The sequence below is a fragment of the Dermacentor andersoni genome, chromosome 6, assembly GCF_023375885.2.
Source record: "Dermacentor andersoni chromosome 6, qqDerAnde1_hic_scaffold, whole genome shotgun sequence".
In the NCBI taxonomy this organism is placed as follows: domain Eukaryota; kingdom Metazoa; phylum Arthropoda; class Arachnida; order Ixodida; family Ixodidae; genus Dermacentor; species Dermacentor andersoni.
Window position 1 is genome coordinate 41,828,640 of NC_092819.1, and position 15,651 is coordinate 41,844,290.

The 15,651-nt window shown below is 48.8% G+C and overlaps 2 protein-coding genes and 1 long non-coding RNA gene across 3 annotated transcripts; 1 reads left to right on the forward strand and 2 right to left on the reverse strand.

Annotated features, from left to right (window-relative positions):
• The first annotated feature begins 4,095 nt into the window (after positions 1–4,095).
• LOC126521959 (uncharacterized) lies at positions 4,096–6,115 on the forward strand. Its single transcript, XM_050170714.3, has one exon. It carries the CDS (start codon positions 4,483–4,485, stop codon positions 6,064–6,066), a length of 1,584 nt encoding a protein of 527 aa, XP_050026671.1. The 5' UTR covers positions 4,096–4,482; the 3' UTR covers positions 6,067–6,115.
• Positions 6,116–8,554: 2,439 nt separating this feature from the next.
• Positions 8,555–10,734, reverse strand: LOC140218734 (uncharacterized). The gene is made up of 2 exons (XR_011894908.1): positions 9,315–10,734; positions 8,555–8,677 (listed from the first exon to the last, which is right to left on the reverse strand). It is a non-coding gene; the product is annotated as an uncharacterized lncRNA (long non-coding RNA).
• Positions 10,735–10,841: 107 nt separating this feature from the next.
• On the reverse strand, positions 10,842–15,329 carry LOC126521960 (uncharacterized). The gene is made up of 4 exons (XM_050170715.3): positions 15,087–15,329; positions 14,293–14,418; positions 12,961–13,063; positions 10,842–11,530 (listed from the first exon to the last, which is right to left on the reverse strand). Exons 1-4 carry the CDS (start codon positions 15,184–15,186, stop codon positions 11,314–11,316), a joined length of 546 nt encoding a protein of 181 aa, XP_050026672.3. The 5' UTR covers positions 15,187–15,329; the 3' UTR covers positions 10,842–11,313.
• Positions 15,330–15,651: the final 322 nt, after the last annotated feature.

Consider the following 15,651-nt stretch of genomic DNA (forward strand, 5'->3'; position numbering starts at 1 on the left):
TACAGTTCTTTTTAGATGATACGGATTTTTAGAGAAGGTAATGGGCGCATCAATCGTGGCGTTTTCACAGACAAATTGCTAGGTGAGGTGGACATATTTTGCCGCTAATAACGTCAGCCTCAGAATACCAATTAAAAATCATTAATTAACCTTTTTATTAGTGCCTTGAAGGCAGGTTGTTTAAATGGCAAATTTGTAGGCAGTCACATCTTAATGCACAACCACTTTTTTTTTAAATCTTGAGACTGCTAAAGACACACGTGACACGTACGGCAACCTTTCTTTATTTTGAGGAGCCGCCGTATAGGCATCAGGTGTACACAAACCAGTAAGTACACCTTCCTACCGTGAGCGTATCCTAGAAGTCATTAACAGATACGCGATCGTTTGTGGCTCTTTCGGGTAACTCTGGTGCGGTTCGAGTGAGACCGTGCGTGTCTCTTATACGCTTGCCACCCCATGTCACCGCATTCGCTGAACAATTCACCGCCATGCCTGCCAACAGAAAAGAAAACGGACTTCCAGAAAGTGTGTTTCAGTGCAAAAGTTTAACACGTATGTGACGCTTAATTGTTTATCCATTTGTTCTCGTGGCTTCGATCACTCGTTGGCGATGAACGAACTATTTTGGCGCTCCATCCAATGACGGCCTGCTCTCTGGCTGCTGTACCCCCACGCAGCTGGACCAATGACCACGTCGGCGGTGAGAACCTTCACAATCAGCACCACAAGAACGAGGCCGACGAAGCTAAGCCAGAGCGCGGAGCCGATGATGACGCGCCGTCTGCGTCGCGTCTGCTCTCGCTGCATATCGCCCTGCGCGAGAGATGACGGGACGTTGAACGGCGACGTACCGTTGTCACGAGGTGTAGTTGACTGCTGAGGCGCAGCCGCGGAGGTGGATCCGCCGATACCGTGACCGACATTGTCGACATTGTCGCGAGTGAGACCACTCGGGCTTTCCGACAGGAACGTCTTCTCGGCGCCATGGTTTTCAGCCATTTTTTTCTGAATAGTTTGCGGAGTCGAAGCACTAAAGCACTGATGATGATGATGGCCTCATACTATGGCTTGTACCCCACACTAAGTCTTTTTCTTAATAATTTACACCGGCGACATAAAAAAAAATAGTGATCTAGGGATTTTGTATCCTGGCAGGAGTGATATATATCATCGACCAGTACTGTGTAAACATATATAGGTTTAATGGGTAGACATGATTAATTAGTTCATTAATTATTTCTGGTGATAACTACTTCCGATTGTCTTGATGGACACTAAATTTTCCTGGGAAATTTTAGGTGCTGAAATTCCGTCCATGTTGTTATTGGTTCAAAGACATATCTAATAATTGAATATTTACGATATCTGAATCGCTGTTATGGGCGATGGAAGAACCGTGGAACCTTAGTGGAAGAACCGACATTCTCGGTCCACTAAGGAATGCTCGCACTAATGAATCTGCCATTTCATCTAAATGTATGCCACAGCGACCTGGTACCCATAACAGTTTTACAAATTTCAACTTCGGACGTACCTTCTTCTACTGATTCGTCTTCCCAAGCGATATGTTAATTGGTCCCTATGCGGCCCCGTGGGTATGCGCAGTGGCGTAACCGAGGGGGGGGGGGGGGGGGGGAGGCACACCGGGCACCATGTCCCTTAATCGATCAATAGCTTAGAAATAAAGGTGAACAAGTTGCTCTGAGTTTCCTTGATGTGGAACGGTGTTTGGGCTTTGCGGGCTTAAAAAGCCAAAATTTATCTCATGAGCGACATTCTCCCTTCTCTGCCTTTGTTCACACCAATGAGGGCGCCCCTGTTCTGTCAGTTTGATGATATATCGGAAATCTTAAACTTAAAAAAAAAGGCTGTGTCAACCAAGTGTCGACGCTAAATCTGTGTTACCAATTAACTGCCAAATACTTCGTTCTTAATGTTCGCATTTACCCCTTTTGTTATGTTGTTGGATGTACGTTTCAATTTATCCAGTGTGGTCAATCGCCCTCGTGGGTACGAGCCATGTTTTGAGGCACACAACAACAGAAGACAAGGTTAACGTACATGGTGATCATATGATTCGATGACTAAATGTGGATTATATGAGCATGGCTGTGTCTTTCTGTCCTCCATCTCTATCATGTTCATAATTCGGCAATGAAATGAGGAAAATCTGTACAGAACGCGGTGCATTTCTGCCAGTGGAGCCAAATATTTACAAGCTCTGTTAACGAGGCACGGGGCCTGTTAGCCCCGAGTGTTTACGGCTAATTATACTTCTTGATTATTACCTGAGTAGCTGACAATTGCTACGTGTTCTCGAGATGGACAGGTAACATTTTATACCACTTTCCCGTCTATGCGAAATCTATAAGCCACATAGCCAACCGATATTTTCTGCAAGTGGTTACAAAATACTTAGATCCCAGACACGCTAAACCCGTGCGGAGTCAGCAAAGAAGACGTTGTCTTAAAGAGACAGTGGCACACCTTCGACAAATGACACCAGCGATTTGTAGTCGTCTTGAGTTACTCAAACTATTATCTGAAGAGCAATTACTCGGCTAATTAGAGATTGTTAGCACTGGAATTCTTTTAAGTATTTCTATTAGGGTATACGTCGTATCCAAGAAGTTGTAGACGTGTTTATATAGACACTGTAATAAAGGTGTTTCTATAGCGTTCTTTCATGTGGTTTTTTGCTCCGGGCTCATGAAACCCGCGAAATATGAAAAAATGACATCACGGCGCGCTTGCGCGTATGGATTGCAACGGTCTTAATCGTATTCCTAGACACCGAAGCCCGCTTGCTAAACGCAAATGAAAGAAAGCTATTGGACATGGCGTCCAGCGTACGCCCCCACCGTCGTTATAAAGATCGAAGCGATAATTAAGCCAACGCTGTACAAGGGTGCAAGCACACTCGCCGGCTTTTGACAAGCATGCGGGCTCGTTCTTTTAAAGTACGATTGAGAGCGATGCAATCCAGACGCGGAACGCGCAATGACGTCCTCCTATATTTTTTAATAATGTTTAGCGGGCTTTGTTCAGGGCCCGGGAAGAAAAAAATTACGTAATAGATAACGTAATGGAAACCACTTTATTGCGCATTTCTTGGCACGCTCTACAACGTTTCAAATACGACTTATGCCCTAAAACGAATATTTGCAATTATTCAATACCAGATTTTGCTATTTAGCTGACCACATGCGCTAAAAAAATAATTTGAGTAACTCAATACGGCGACGAACAGTATACGGCGTTGGTCTCATGTGTATCCTTCTATTATTAAAGTTGGGTGCTATTGTTAGGTAATACACGGTATATGGCTTTAGCATATTTAAATACATCGACAGGCGTCTAGCAGGTACAGGCGACGTTCGCTGTGTACATCAGGCTGTCTCATTCTTGGTTTAGCCAAAGGCTTCGACACCTGAAACTGCTATTTCACTACTATTAATGCAGACTTGCAGCGACGTGGTGAAATGTTGCCGCGCTCCAACCGTCAGTATTGTAAACGGGTGTATTGTGCAGTTTATGAAGTCCCTCCTCTGTTCACCGTTTAAGTACGCAAGATCTGATCAGAAAATTTTCAGCTGAACAAGTCACCGTCCCGTAGTGCGAGAGGCATATATCCCGGGAGGTGTATCTTTAGCGGTGCAACGATGACAGCCCGGCAAGACCGAGGACCGATTTGATCATACCTCATTGAACTTAAATCACGCATGGTTTCTTTCGCCGTGTATCTGCATGGCTTCTAAATAGTGAGCCTTGAAAGAAAGATCACCTCAATCACGCAAAAAGATTTTGCCGTAGAAAGGCGTTGCGGTGGTCTTCTCAACTTGTACGGATAGTTTGCCCTACGAACCTGCTTTGCTCGGTTACTATTAGCAGTAACCTCTTGCCAGCGTCTCTACAGGACAAGAACACAACGCTCTGTTGCATAACATTGTCTTTTCCAGCAACATCTGACACATTTCATCATATAAGGATGCACTATACATATCTTCTTCTTTTCCGTTGCAACATCTATCGGCCAATGTCTGCGAACATGAATGAATGCATCCAGGCGCTTGATGGCTGTTGCACTGCAGAAGAGAATAACCAACTCATTTTGTCGCGACCATATCGCAGTTCTGTTTTTCTTCAATGAATGTTGAGCGAAGGAAATCGTCCATTGAGAAAAAAGAAAAAGAAAGAATACACAGGGCGAGAACCTGTTTCATGGTCTCCCGCAAAGAAAAGGCGCGTGACCTGTTCGAAAACTTTGTCGCCGTCGTGTTAAAGAACATTGCTTAGCGCGCGATGCGCACTTCGTCGTCTTCCTCGACCAGTAGCCGAGCGGCACCGTCCACGCGGAGCGTGCCAGCACAGTGCGAGCCACCGCGTGCCACGCGCGAGGGCGAGGTTCGTTGCCCGGGCCATCAGATCTCGCCCGTCTAGCCGAGCGGTGACACGTCAGCTACTCTCACTCCTCGGACCATGGCCCTGCGCCTAGTGCTGACTGGCCTGACCCTGGCCCTGGTGGTTCGGGCCGACTTTCACGAGGACCACTTTCGGCTCGGGGACGCCGGCAGCCTACGGCCCGCGGCCCCTTACGATGCGGACCGTCAGAGGGCCCTGCTCGAGGGCCCGTTCCACCGGGCGCCCGTGCAGCAGCTAAGCCTCGCCAGTCCTACCAACGGATCCGGAGCCGCGTTCGATGTTGGCAAGGCCCCCGCCCAGCAGAACCCTGCCGCAGTACCCAACGCCCCGGCGGCCGCGGGAGTTCCCGCCGCGAACGGCTCCGCTGTTGCGGGTGCGGCTTCGGCTCACAAGTCTTTTTTTGAACGCAGCCCCGTGAACCCGGTCTTTGGCCTGGAGCAGCAACCCGACTCGGACGAGGCTTCGAAGCAGCTGCTGGAGCAGGACATTGGCAAGCTGCAGCGCCGTAAGTTCCGCATGCGCCGCCACAAGGGATTCAAGGCCGGAGCACGTAAGGTCCGCAAACTTGTAGAGGAAGAGATGGGCCCCGCCGGAGTGGCACAGGAGGCTTACGCCCAGCAGAGGCCCGATCAGGCTGCTTCCGCGAGCAGGCTCGAAGCCCTGGCTGGTCTTAAGGTCGAGTACGCGCGGGCTTACATCGCGGCCGAGGAGCCCGAGGCCGACTCTGGTCCCATGGAGCTGCTCTGCACGGTCGGCTACAAGGACTACGCCAGCATCACCTGGACCGTCAACGGCCGTCCCCTGGAGAACTTCATCGACCGCTCCACCCTAAGCACCGTGAAGAACGACGTTCCCGTTAAGGTCTCCAAGATCACCATCACCCAGCTGGAGAGGCTTCCCTCGGACAACGGCAAGTTCGTCTTTGAATGCACGGCTCTAGTCGACGCGCAGGTCACCAAGGCCACCATTGCACTGGGTTCCATCATCGAGGACACCTGCACGAGCAACGCCCAGTGCGAGCCTCGCGGGGCCTCGTGCAGCGAGGGCCGCTGCCTCTGCAAGCCTTCCCAGCCCGTGAGCCTCAAGTCGAAGCATCTGACCTGCCGCGCCGCCGCTGGCCTCGGCTGGCCCTGCGACTACTCCGAGCAGTGCATCTTCGCCCAGCCGAACGCCGTCTGCACGGACCGTCTGGTCTGCGACTGCGCCCTCGGGTTTGTCCGGTCCCTGGACGGCAAGACCTGCGACAAACTGCATGCCACCGCCGGAAACCTGATCGGACAGCCCTGCAAGGCCAACAGCGAATGCCACGCTGCCGGGGCCGCTTGCCTCAAGGATGTCTGCGCGTGCGCCAACAACAGCGTCGAGCGCGGCGGCATGTGCCTGCCGGAGGAGCACCTCAAGATGCAGGCCGGAGCCCAGGGACCCAACTTCCTCGCCGCGGACGACGGCATCAAGACAGTCCACAACGACACCCGCATCACTGTGGCCGCGGCCATGTTCAACGAGGCCGGGGACAAGAAAGAATCCACTCTGGCACCCGCGCTGGGCGCACCGGTCCGAAGCTCGGCGGGAGGCCTTGCCTCGCCCGCTATCCTTGCCGCGGCTCTCTCCCTGGCCGCTCTCCTCGTCCGCCGCCGATGAGTCGGCCTCCGCTTTAGGGCAGCCAATAAAAGAAAACGCTGCACTTGAACATCTCTGCATAGTTTCTGTTTCTTATTTTTCGGCGCGAGTCGTTGGTCGCACGTCGTTGCACTCCGACGAGTCGCACCGCCGAGATTTTTGCCTCCGTGGCGGAACGCCGCCGGAAAGTCGTCGGTGTGTCTAAATCGAAGCTCGGCTAGCTGCATTCCGGGCATAATGGCGCTTCTCGTGCTGCGTTACTTCTCCGTAGGCTGGCGGCAAGGTGATGGCAACCTGCGCATAGAGGAGGAGGAGAAAACTTTATTTTAGTACAGCAGATTTACGAGCGCTAGGCGTCTCTACCTAGATGGCGGCCTCGAGCCCTTGCTTTTTTTTCATCGTTCTATCTCTTAACGGCACCTTCCACTGAAGGGTCACCGGTAAGCTTCAGCACGATTTTGATTGGAAGAAATACTATTTGTTACAAAGCATTTAAATTAGCTCGAGCCTCGCGAAGAACCTGACATCACCTCCCCCCCCCCTTCCCCCGCCGCTTTTGCAAGTCGGCCATCACGCGTGTGCCGCGTGCTGCTGGCACGATGCTAATGTGTGCAACAGCGCCACAGATGCTTCTTTCAACGCCAGAAAGAAAGGAAATAATGCACATGTGAATATTTCTTTCTGGAAGAAGTGTTATCTTAATTTTGCGATGCATGCTGTTGGCACTATGAATGTCTTAACACCGACACTAAACAGTCTGACGACGCATCAAAAGGCCGACACCTCCTAAAACGATAATGCATAACCATTGGGTGACGGACAAGTTGTTATTACCTCAAATCATGGCTCATGCCCACGAGGGGGATTGGCCACACTCGATAGACTGGCGGACAAGTTTTCACAGGCATAGAATAAAAAGAGAATTACAGTTCCTTTTTGTCATTCGATCGGAGCTCTGTATCTGACACTCATTTGAAAACTGGGGCTTTGGCAGACAACTCCAAAAGTCAAATTCAAAATACAGAAATTCTAAAAAAGTTCGTTGAGCTTTTGCGATATCCCCTTTCTCACAAATTCTATTTGTTGACGTTGAGTCCTTTCCAACATATGTCCCTTATACATTGTACGTATTTTACACTAGCAAAGGCCGACTGTTTATTTTGCGTTTTCCTTGACCTCACCTATGATGTTTCCTTTGTATATTTATTTATCTTTTATTGTTTTTTATACTACCGCTTGATATTTTAGCTATACCCGCTAGGTTGCTCAGTGGCTATGGTGTTGGGCTGCTGAGCACGAGATCGCGGGATCGAATCCGGGCCACGGCGGCAGCATTTCGATGGGGGCGAAATGCGAAAACACCCGTGCACTTAGATTTAGGTGCACGTTAAAGAACCTCAGGTGGTCGAAATTTCCGGAAACCTCCACTACGGCGTGCCTCATAATCAGAAGGTGGTTTTGGCACGTAAAACCCCACAAAAAGAAGATATTTTTTCTATACATCACAGTATGCGCATGCTCTGAAATCATCATCATCATCACCTTCATTTGCGAGTCCGCATATGCAAGACAAATGAAGAATAAGTGTTGTATGTTCCTAGTTCGATTTGTGTATTAGTCTGCGACAAACCTGCAGCGCTCAGGTACAAGCAAAGCAAAAGAGGAGGAGGAGGAGGAGCTGTTTTGTTATAGCTCCGCGAAAAAGAGCTCTGTTGTGCTGAGCTCTGTTGATGTTGTGTCGGCATCAAAGATAAACTCGCACTATGATCAACGAAACAGGCTTGGCGGTGCAGTTTTAGGTCTTATGACGCGTAATCACACCCAATTTACCCCCCATTCTTCCCCACACGACAACAATCGAGAGAAGCGGTCGTATCCTGTAATTCAAATAAACGCATTTTACCGCCACCATTCACCATGCACTTGCACAACTCACACGCGGTTGAGGTGTACACAATCGATTGAGACAGTTATCGCGATTTCCATCATTTAGTATGGTGAAAATATATGTAACACTTGTAACATTTGTACCCATCTCCGCTTCTTTGTTATCGAAATAAATTAATTTCTTTATTTACGCCCAGGTGAAAATTTCCAACTGGGAATGCAACTGGTTCCAGTTCAACTGGTTTATGGAACAATTCCCAGTTGGTCCCCATTGCAACTGGTCCCAGTTGATCCCCGTTGCAACTGGTCCCAGTTGATCCCCATTGCAACTGGTCCCAGTTGGTCCCCATTGCAACTGGTCCCAGTTGGTTCCCATTGCAACTGGTCCCAGTTGGCCCCTTTGCAACTGGTCCCAGTTGGTCCACATCGGAGCAGGTTCCAGTTCCTATTGCAACTGGCATCGATTGTGCAACAGGGATAGTGAGCCATGGCCAGCAGGAACCACTGGTAAACGTTTACATACTGGGATTCAAGCTGGCCATAGCTTGTTTGCTTTTTGTGGTTGCCATCGTGTGTCGCAAAGAACCAGCCGGTTCAGTGAACTTTACGCAGCCAAAGCAGCTTGGTGTTGAAATTTGACATTTATTAGAACACTTGAGCTTGTGTTTAGCGATGAAACGTCTTGAATGCTCCCTTGATGACCTTGCACACGTTTACACATTTCGTAACTCTTGCACATCACCATCTGAAAGAAATATTTATATGCATTCAGTAAAAAGGCAACCACTTCATACAAGCAATTCTACTTATACATCATACAGACGTGTATCAGTAGTGTATGCGCTTCTTTTACACGTTAGGCTGAGCTACAGGTGCGCGCCAGTATACGCTTAATACTTCTATGTGCTATTCAAAGCACAAGCCTTGCACGACACTGGTTCGTATTGACACGTTAACTTTTCTCGGTAACTGCACTCACCCACTGACCACTTAAGTTTATCGCTCTGCGCAAGGCGCACCTGCATGGCTGTAACTTACTCGAATGTTATCGTTGATTCTATTTGTTGTACTGTATATATGTTATCGCCTAACCTAGGGTAATCAGATTGTATGCGCGACACGAATTGTGTAGTACTTTCTGGAAGTAATGCGGGCACCATCGTTTACGCCAGAACCTTCGACAAGTTATATGAAAAAAACAAAAAACCCTACGCGTTTGACTCGGGCTCAAAAACAAGCACCAAGCTCGCAAGCATTGATGTGTACATGCAAACGTCACGTAGTAGAACACTCGAGTCAACGACAATGTACTGCAGTATTGACACCTTTGTGATAAAGAACCACTTGCACTAGAAACATAAATAAGTTCAATATATAATTACCTCCAAATGGCAGAATCAAGAGCAGGGAAAAGTGCGCACGTCATTCCACACACGATGGGTCCACAAAGCCGCGTAGTCGGTGTTAAAAGCAGGTGCCATCCATTGGCCTGTAATCATGCCGTCTTCCAAGGGTGAAAATGTCCAACACTAATACTACTTAAATGAGGTTACGCAGGCAATGACACCACAGGTTCCTCTAGAAAAATCTTCACAACCGCGCACGCTTCGCTCCATGCCTCGCTCGAACAGCTCGCTGTTAATATGGCTGCCGAACTACGCCGTCACGTTTCCACAGTTTCGTATTTGTGAAGTTTCTCGCTATTAATAAATAATACGCTATCTATGTGAGGTAACAATTTTATTTCACTTTTATTTGACATAATTTAAATTTCTTGCTATATGATTATTATTGTTTGAGCCATAGAGGTTTCAGCCGATCATGAGAAGATACGCAACTAAAATGTTTTTCTTTTCAACATGGCGGTTGTTGTGGTCATGGTAGAGCACGGTCGGTGTAAGCATCATAATATGATAATATTCTTTCACCGTGTGGAAGAGTGTACTAGTCTAACCATGGGACGCGTAGTAAGCGTGCGTTGTGTAGCTCTATGCGCTGCGGAGCATTTTCTTTTTTTTTTTTCTTTTCTCGTAGGGAAGTAACCGCCGTGCTGCAAACACCAGTTGTTTCCACCAAATGCCATACAGCTCACTAGCGCTTAGCTAGGCAACAACGTCAGTGGCACAAAGTTGGTGCAACACTACAATAGCACCGCGGTGTCGGTCAGGCACGCAGCGGTAACGTCATGAGACGAACCAATATGCCTCTGTGGACAACTAAAGATTAGGGCCAACATTCACAAATTTAGTGCGCTGAAACTAAAGCACGCGTACGTGTCAAGGCAATGTGCTCCACATTTACGCAACAGGATCCTGCACGATTCAGTTATCCATATATATAAATCGTGTGTCGGTTAAAATCCATCTCTAATGTACCCCTCGTTGCAGCATTATATCGCTTAACTTTTTTATGTTAACAGTTGTACGAGTACAGATCCCAACTACTAGCAGTTGCTACTATACAACTGGTCAAAGTTCCAGTTGGAATCCAAATGGAACCACTTGCTTCCAGTACAGCTGGTTCAGGTTCCAGTTGGATCCCAACTGGGACCATTTGCTTCCAGTACAACTGGTAATGGTTCCAGTTGCGTTCCAGTTGCATCCCAACTGGGACCATTTGCTTCCAGTACAACTGGAGATGATTCCAGTTGGATCCCAACTGGAACCAGTTGCATCCCAGTTGGTTTCTAACTGGGACCAGTTGACCTGTAACTGGGACCAGTTGGTTTCCTACTGGAACCAGTTGGTCCCAGTCAATACCAGTTGGAACCAGTTGGATTCCAGTTGAATATTTTCACCTGGGCGCTCTGGGCCAATTGGTATTACAAAGGGGAGGATGTCTTTATATATATATATATATATATATATATATATATATATATAAAAGTGCTTAGTTCACACAATGCCCATCCCTCGCGTGTCCTGCGCGACTTCTCCTGTTTTCTCGTCTGTGAGCGCTATAAAATTTGTTTAGTCATAAACCGACATGTTTTCTTCAATCTCTCTCTCTCTCTTTTATTTTTTATTTTTTTGTGAGGCAAGCACTGCAGGTGCTACTAAGGTTAACAGAATTCAGACCTCAATATTTATTTGGCGCTCAAGAATATGTTGGACACGCGTGAAAGTACGGACAAGAGTTCTTGTAAGCGCATATTGGACGGAGGCGCAACTGTTCAGCGTGCTATAGCAACACACTCCAGAACGGCGATTGCAAAAGGACGTCATTCAGGTGAAAATATTTTAACTGGAGCTGGCTGGTATCATTTAATACCATGCACGAAGCCGGAAAGCAGTTGAATTTACATTATACGGGCCAAACTGGTACCAAGTGCGGGTTCACCGCGATTGGGTGTTCAGTGGGCACGACATCGTCGCAACGACGCTATGCGTAATGACGTGCCTGGTCGTCAGACGAGGGCAGCGCGTGCCACGAACTGGGTGTCGGCGCTTCGAGCTTGAAGCGGAAGCACGATCTACTGACGGCGACTTCGTAGGAGGGCGGCTTGTCGCTCGAGCACTCGTCCGACCACAGAGGAGGCGCGATGCCTGCCACCGAGCCGTTGTCCTCCATCTCTAGGTTTCGCCGATCGTCGAGCTTCCTGCACACACGTTGAAAAAGCGAATGTGGAGAGAGCTGTATAGTTCAGTGGATGGTGCCGCAGAATCGCAGAACGGAAAGCCGCGGCCCGCGCAGAGGCTTCGGGAGTGTTCGTCAAATGTGTGTGTGGGGAAGCTTACAATACCGTATTTTCGCGATTCTAAGCACCCCCCGATTCTAAGCACACCCCCCCCCCCCCTCCTCTATTTTCGCGAAAAGATTGGGAAAAAAGTTTGCATGCGAATCTAAGCACCCCCCCCCCTATTTGTTAGGAAGCGCGCGTAGCCAAGGCCGCCAAGCGCGCTTGCTCACACTGTCATCGAGCCGGAGCCGTCGGAGTGCCGACGTGGAACGTCGTCCGCGGCGCGAGTACGCGTACAGCCGGACTGTGCGGATGTATGGCGGAAGCTACAGAAAGCGTCCCCATCAACCACCGCAAAGTGGATTTCGGAAGCGTTGAAGCGTGTCCAAGTGGACGTTGTGGTCAAATCATTTAAGAACTGCTCGATCACAAACCACTTCGACGGAACGGAAGACGACCTGCTGTGGGATACCGAGAGCGGCGGTTCAAGCGGTGCGACGAACTCGAGTGGCAGTGATAGTAACTGAGCATCCGACACAAGCGGTGGGTTCACTGTGTGCACCGACTTTTCTTTTGAATGTTTGCAAAATAAAATGTTGTTTCTCGCACCCGTCTCGTCGTGATGTCGCAGCGAAAAGAGGGAGGGGGGGTCATTCTATTTTTCGAATCTAAGCACCCCCCCCCCCTCACTTTGGGCATCGCGATCGTGAAAAAAAGGGGGTGCTTAGAATCGAGTAAATACGGTAATTTGCGGAGGCTGAGCTTCCCTTCCTCCCCCCCCCCCTTCCCCAGCTTCCGAAGGCCCTGGGCAAATGTGTGAGCCAAAATTAGTCCGGGGCTCTCCACTGATTTAAGTATTTAATTATTCCATTCAGTAGCGAGTGGGTTGGTGAAACAAAGACTGAGTGTATAGATGGGCGGTGGTTCGATCGACGGATTTCTACGCTCCATTTCGCCGACTTCATGCAGTTCCAGCGATAGATGGCATTCGCCAATCAGAACGGAGAACCAGAAGGACTCCTCCAAGTCCTTCTCTCATCAACATCCGCGCGACGCGCCAACTGGTGGAAGCGCCATAGAAGAATTAGTAGTGTACAGCGAACGAACCCTCCTCCTTTCTCCAGAACGTATGCAACCGACTCTCTTTATTGATTGGCTGACCCGAGCGTTAGTCTCCACTGCACGACACGTAATACGGGTATATATGTCTTGCTCTAGAGCTGTGGTAAGCGGCACATGCGGGACCTGGTGGTAGCAAGCAATATTTACGTAATAAATGTACGAACGACTGGAGAGTAAGTAGCGCGCTCATCGTGGATGTGTGTATATATAAATATATATATACCCACCGTTTCCAGTAGAGGAAGCACAGAGACATGGAGAAGATGAGTATGGACAGCAGGCAGCCGATGCTCATGAGGTACACCTTGGAGAAGCCCCTGTTGCGAGGTTCTGCGGGTTGCAGATAAGGTTTCATGCAATAAGCAGACAGACCAGACGTGGAGAGGCGCACGGACAGGTGGACAAAAATCTCTTACAGCTTTTAACGTTCTTCGACATTCATGTCCTTTGACTGCTTTTGTCACGAAACAAGCAGAAAATGAAAATGTAATAATATGAGGAAAAAACAAAATCATACCAACCACTCAACGTTACTTTCTCTCCCCCCCCCCCGCTTACGTTCTCAAACCAGCAAAGTGCCAACGCGCGCAGAAGTGCACCTTTTATGGCTGATTACAAGAATCGAGTCAGCACCCTGGGTTGTTTGTGCCTTTCTCTGTCCTTTGTTTTTCTTCATTGCCCTTTCGTATCTCCTACTTTTATGTTTTACTTCTCTGCTCCAGTTATGAATAGCTTGTAGCTACTTCACATTTTTAATCCCGCCCCTCTGAACGTTCCCTTCACCTCCAGCTTCTCTGTACAGCAGTGAAGCACGTGCAATGCTACGGAGTATTAAGTAAGCAGGAAGCGGAGGAGGACGTTGGCTGTAGACGGATGAGGGAGAATAAGCTATTTCGTTTAATCGCTCATCTGTTATACAAGCCGCCGGGTAACATTGAAGGGAATGCCCAGGAGAATACCACTGGGAATTCTACCCGTGAACATTAAGGAGGGAAGCTGGCGGTGTCATCCTCAACCCTACTCCTATTCTAGAGAGAGAGAGAGAGAAACTTCATACGAAAAATGGGAAAGGAGATAAAAGGAGGAGTTAGAAGCTTGATGGAATCTTTGTATTCACACCTCCCTACCTTTTGATTTCGGGGGCTAAGTGGTTTAGTCATGGCATAAACAAAGCATGCTCCTTACCGTAGGTGCCCTTGCAGCCCGCTATGGAATCTATATATATAAGTACTACCATCATGACCTGCGGCAGGAGTGGCGCTGTGCAACTTGTCGTTGAGTATGTTTCTCCAGAGTTGAAAGCTTTTTAAACGGCTCCACGTATCCACCTGTATTCGAAATTGTCTTGTGGTTTGCGCTCCACGTACGGTTTTCGAATTCAAGGACTTCGAATGATATTTGTCGCATCTACCTGATTTTATTACCACTCCCCGTGCCATCTTCACCACGTGTGCAAATGCCGACGTAATTTTTTTTTTTTGCGATTTTGTGTTTTTGTCTGTGAAGCGAACTTCTCGCATATCTTCTACTCAATGAAGACGAATCTCCCTGTCTCTCACCTGGAATGCATCGGTCCTCGTAGAGAACAAAACCGACCTTGCAGGCGCATATCTCGGCCAGACAGCCCGAGTTCTCCGCCAAGCAGTTGGAGTCTGTACGACACCAGCGACCGAGTTGAGATTCACCTGTTATCAAAAGGAGGAATAGCGGAAGCGCTGCAGAGCGTCACTGGCAGAACGACAGAAAGTTGAGCTAGTTGGTAAGGATTCATTATGCAAAAAAAGAGGTGAGGCGTGCAGACAGGACACAAGAGTAGAGAAGTAGAGACGGCGTTCGTGTTGTCCACTTCTCTACTCTTGTGTCCTGTCTACACGCCTCACCTGTTTTTTTGCATAACGTCCCTGGCAGCACCTACAAGCGTATATTGCACGAAGACGAATAAGCTACGAACTAATCACGGAAGCCGACGGCGATACTTACAGCTTGGAGGACCATACACCATCTGAATAATTATATATATATATATATATATATATATATATATATATATATATATATATATATATATATATATACCCAGACGCGGCTGCCTGGATGTCAAATAGATATATTCAGAGAAAACTGCTGTAGTCGAGTTTCTCCAGCTCGCTAGTCCAGATGGCATAAGTGTTATGGGGCATGACAACTCTGACGACGATTAGTTGACATTCAGACGCGACTACGCTACAGCCGGTTCAGCGCAAAGAAGTCTCGACAAGAGCCGTGACGCCTCTCAGCGACCAAAGTGATACATGGATGCGGATTGATCTGTATCGAAGGGACAGCGGCAGAGGGCGAGGATAATTCACCGTACCTTTCGGGAGGACCTCTTCCAGCGCCGGCATCTCGGCGGCCGCAGACATCCTCAGGAGTAGCACATTCGAATACGCGGCGATCCGCAAGACTGGCCACATGGTTAGCCTTTCGACCCTCGGGCCGGCCCGTAGGAGATTAAGTGCAAGGAAAGCAGTGATGAAAACAGGAAGGGCGTCCCCTCCCACTCCTGCCCAGCCCAGCCCGCTATCGGGGAAGCAGTGCGCGTGTGAACTTTATTGCGGCCCAATAATCAGTGCGTTGTCAACGGCTTGCTGAGATAACTGCATGCACGCTTGGTTTATAGTTGGGCTGTTGACCGCAAGCGCCGAGCGAGACAGAATAACGTGGTCCACATTCAGGGACGCGGCCGCACCACGGTCACGCCGGCACGTGAGCGCGGTGGTCGTTCATGGACGGGCGCAAAAGGAGGTGGCAGCCGGAGAGAAGGTAGATATTGCGCTTATTTACGGCGCGTTACGTGGGAGCGTGGCGTGCCGTAAAAGCCCGCATACAACGCGCGGGTTTTACCGGGTTGTATACACATATACGGGACGATATCTTGG

Coding starts and splice junctions, on each gene's coding strand:
- LOC126521959 (XM_050170714.3), top strand. CDS start 4,483: ATGGCCCTGCGCCTAGTGCTGACTGGCCTGACCCTGGCCCTGGTGGTT.
- LOC126521960 (XM_050170715.3), bottom strand. CDS start 15,186: ATGTGGCCAGTCTTGCGGATCGCCGCGTATTCGAATGTGCTACTCCTG. Junction 14,419..15,086: donor GGAAGAGGTCCTCCCGAAAG/GTACGGTGAATT, acceptor TTTTGATAACAG/GTGAATCTCAACTCGGTCGC. Junction 11,531..12,960: donor TGCTTCCTCTACTGGAAACG/GTGGGTATATAT, acceptor ACGTGTGTGCAG/GAAGCTCGACGATCGGCGAA.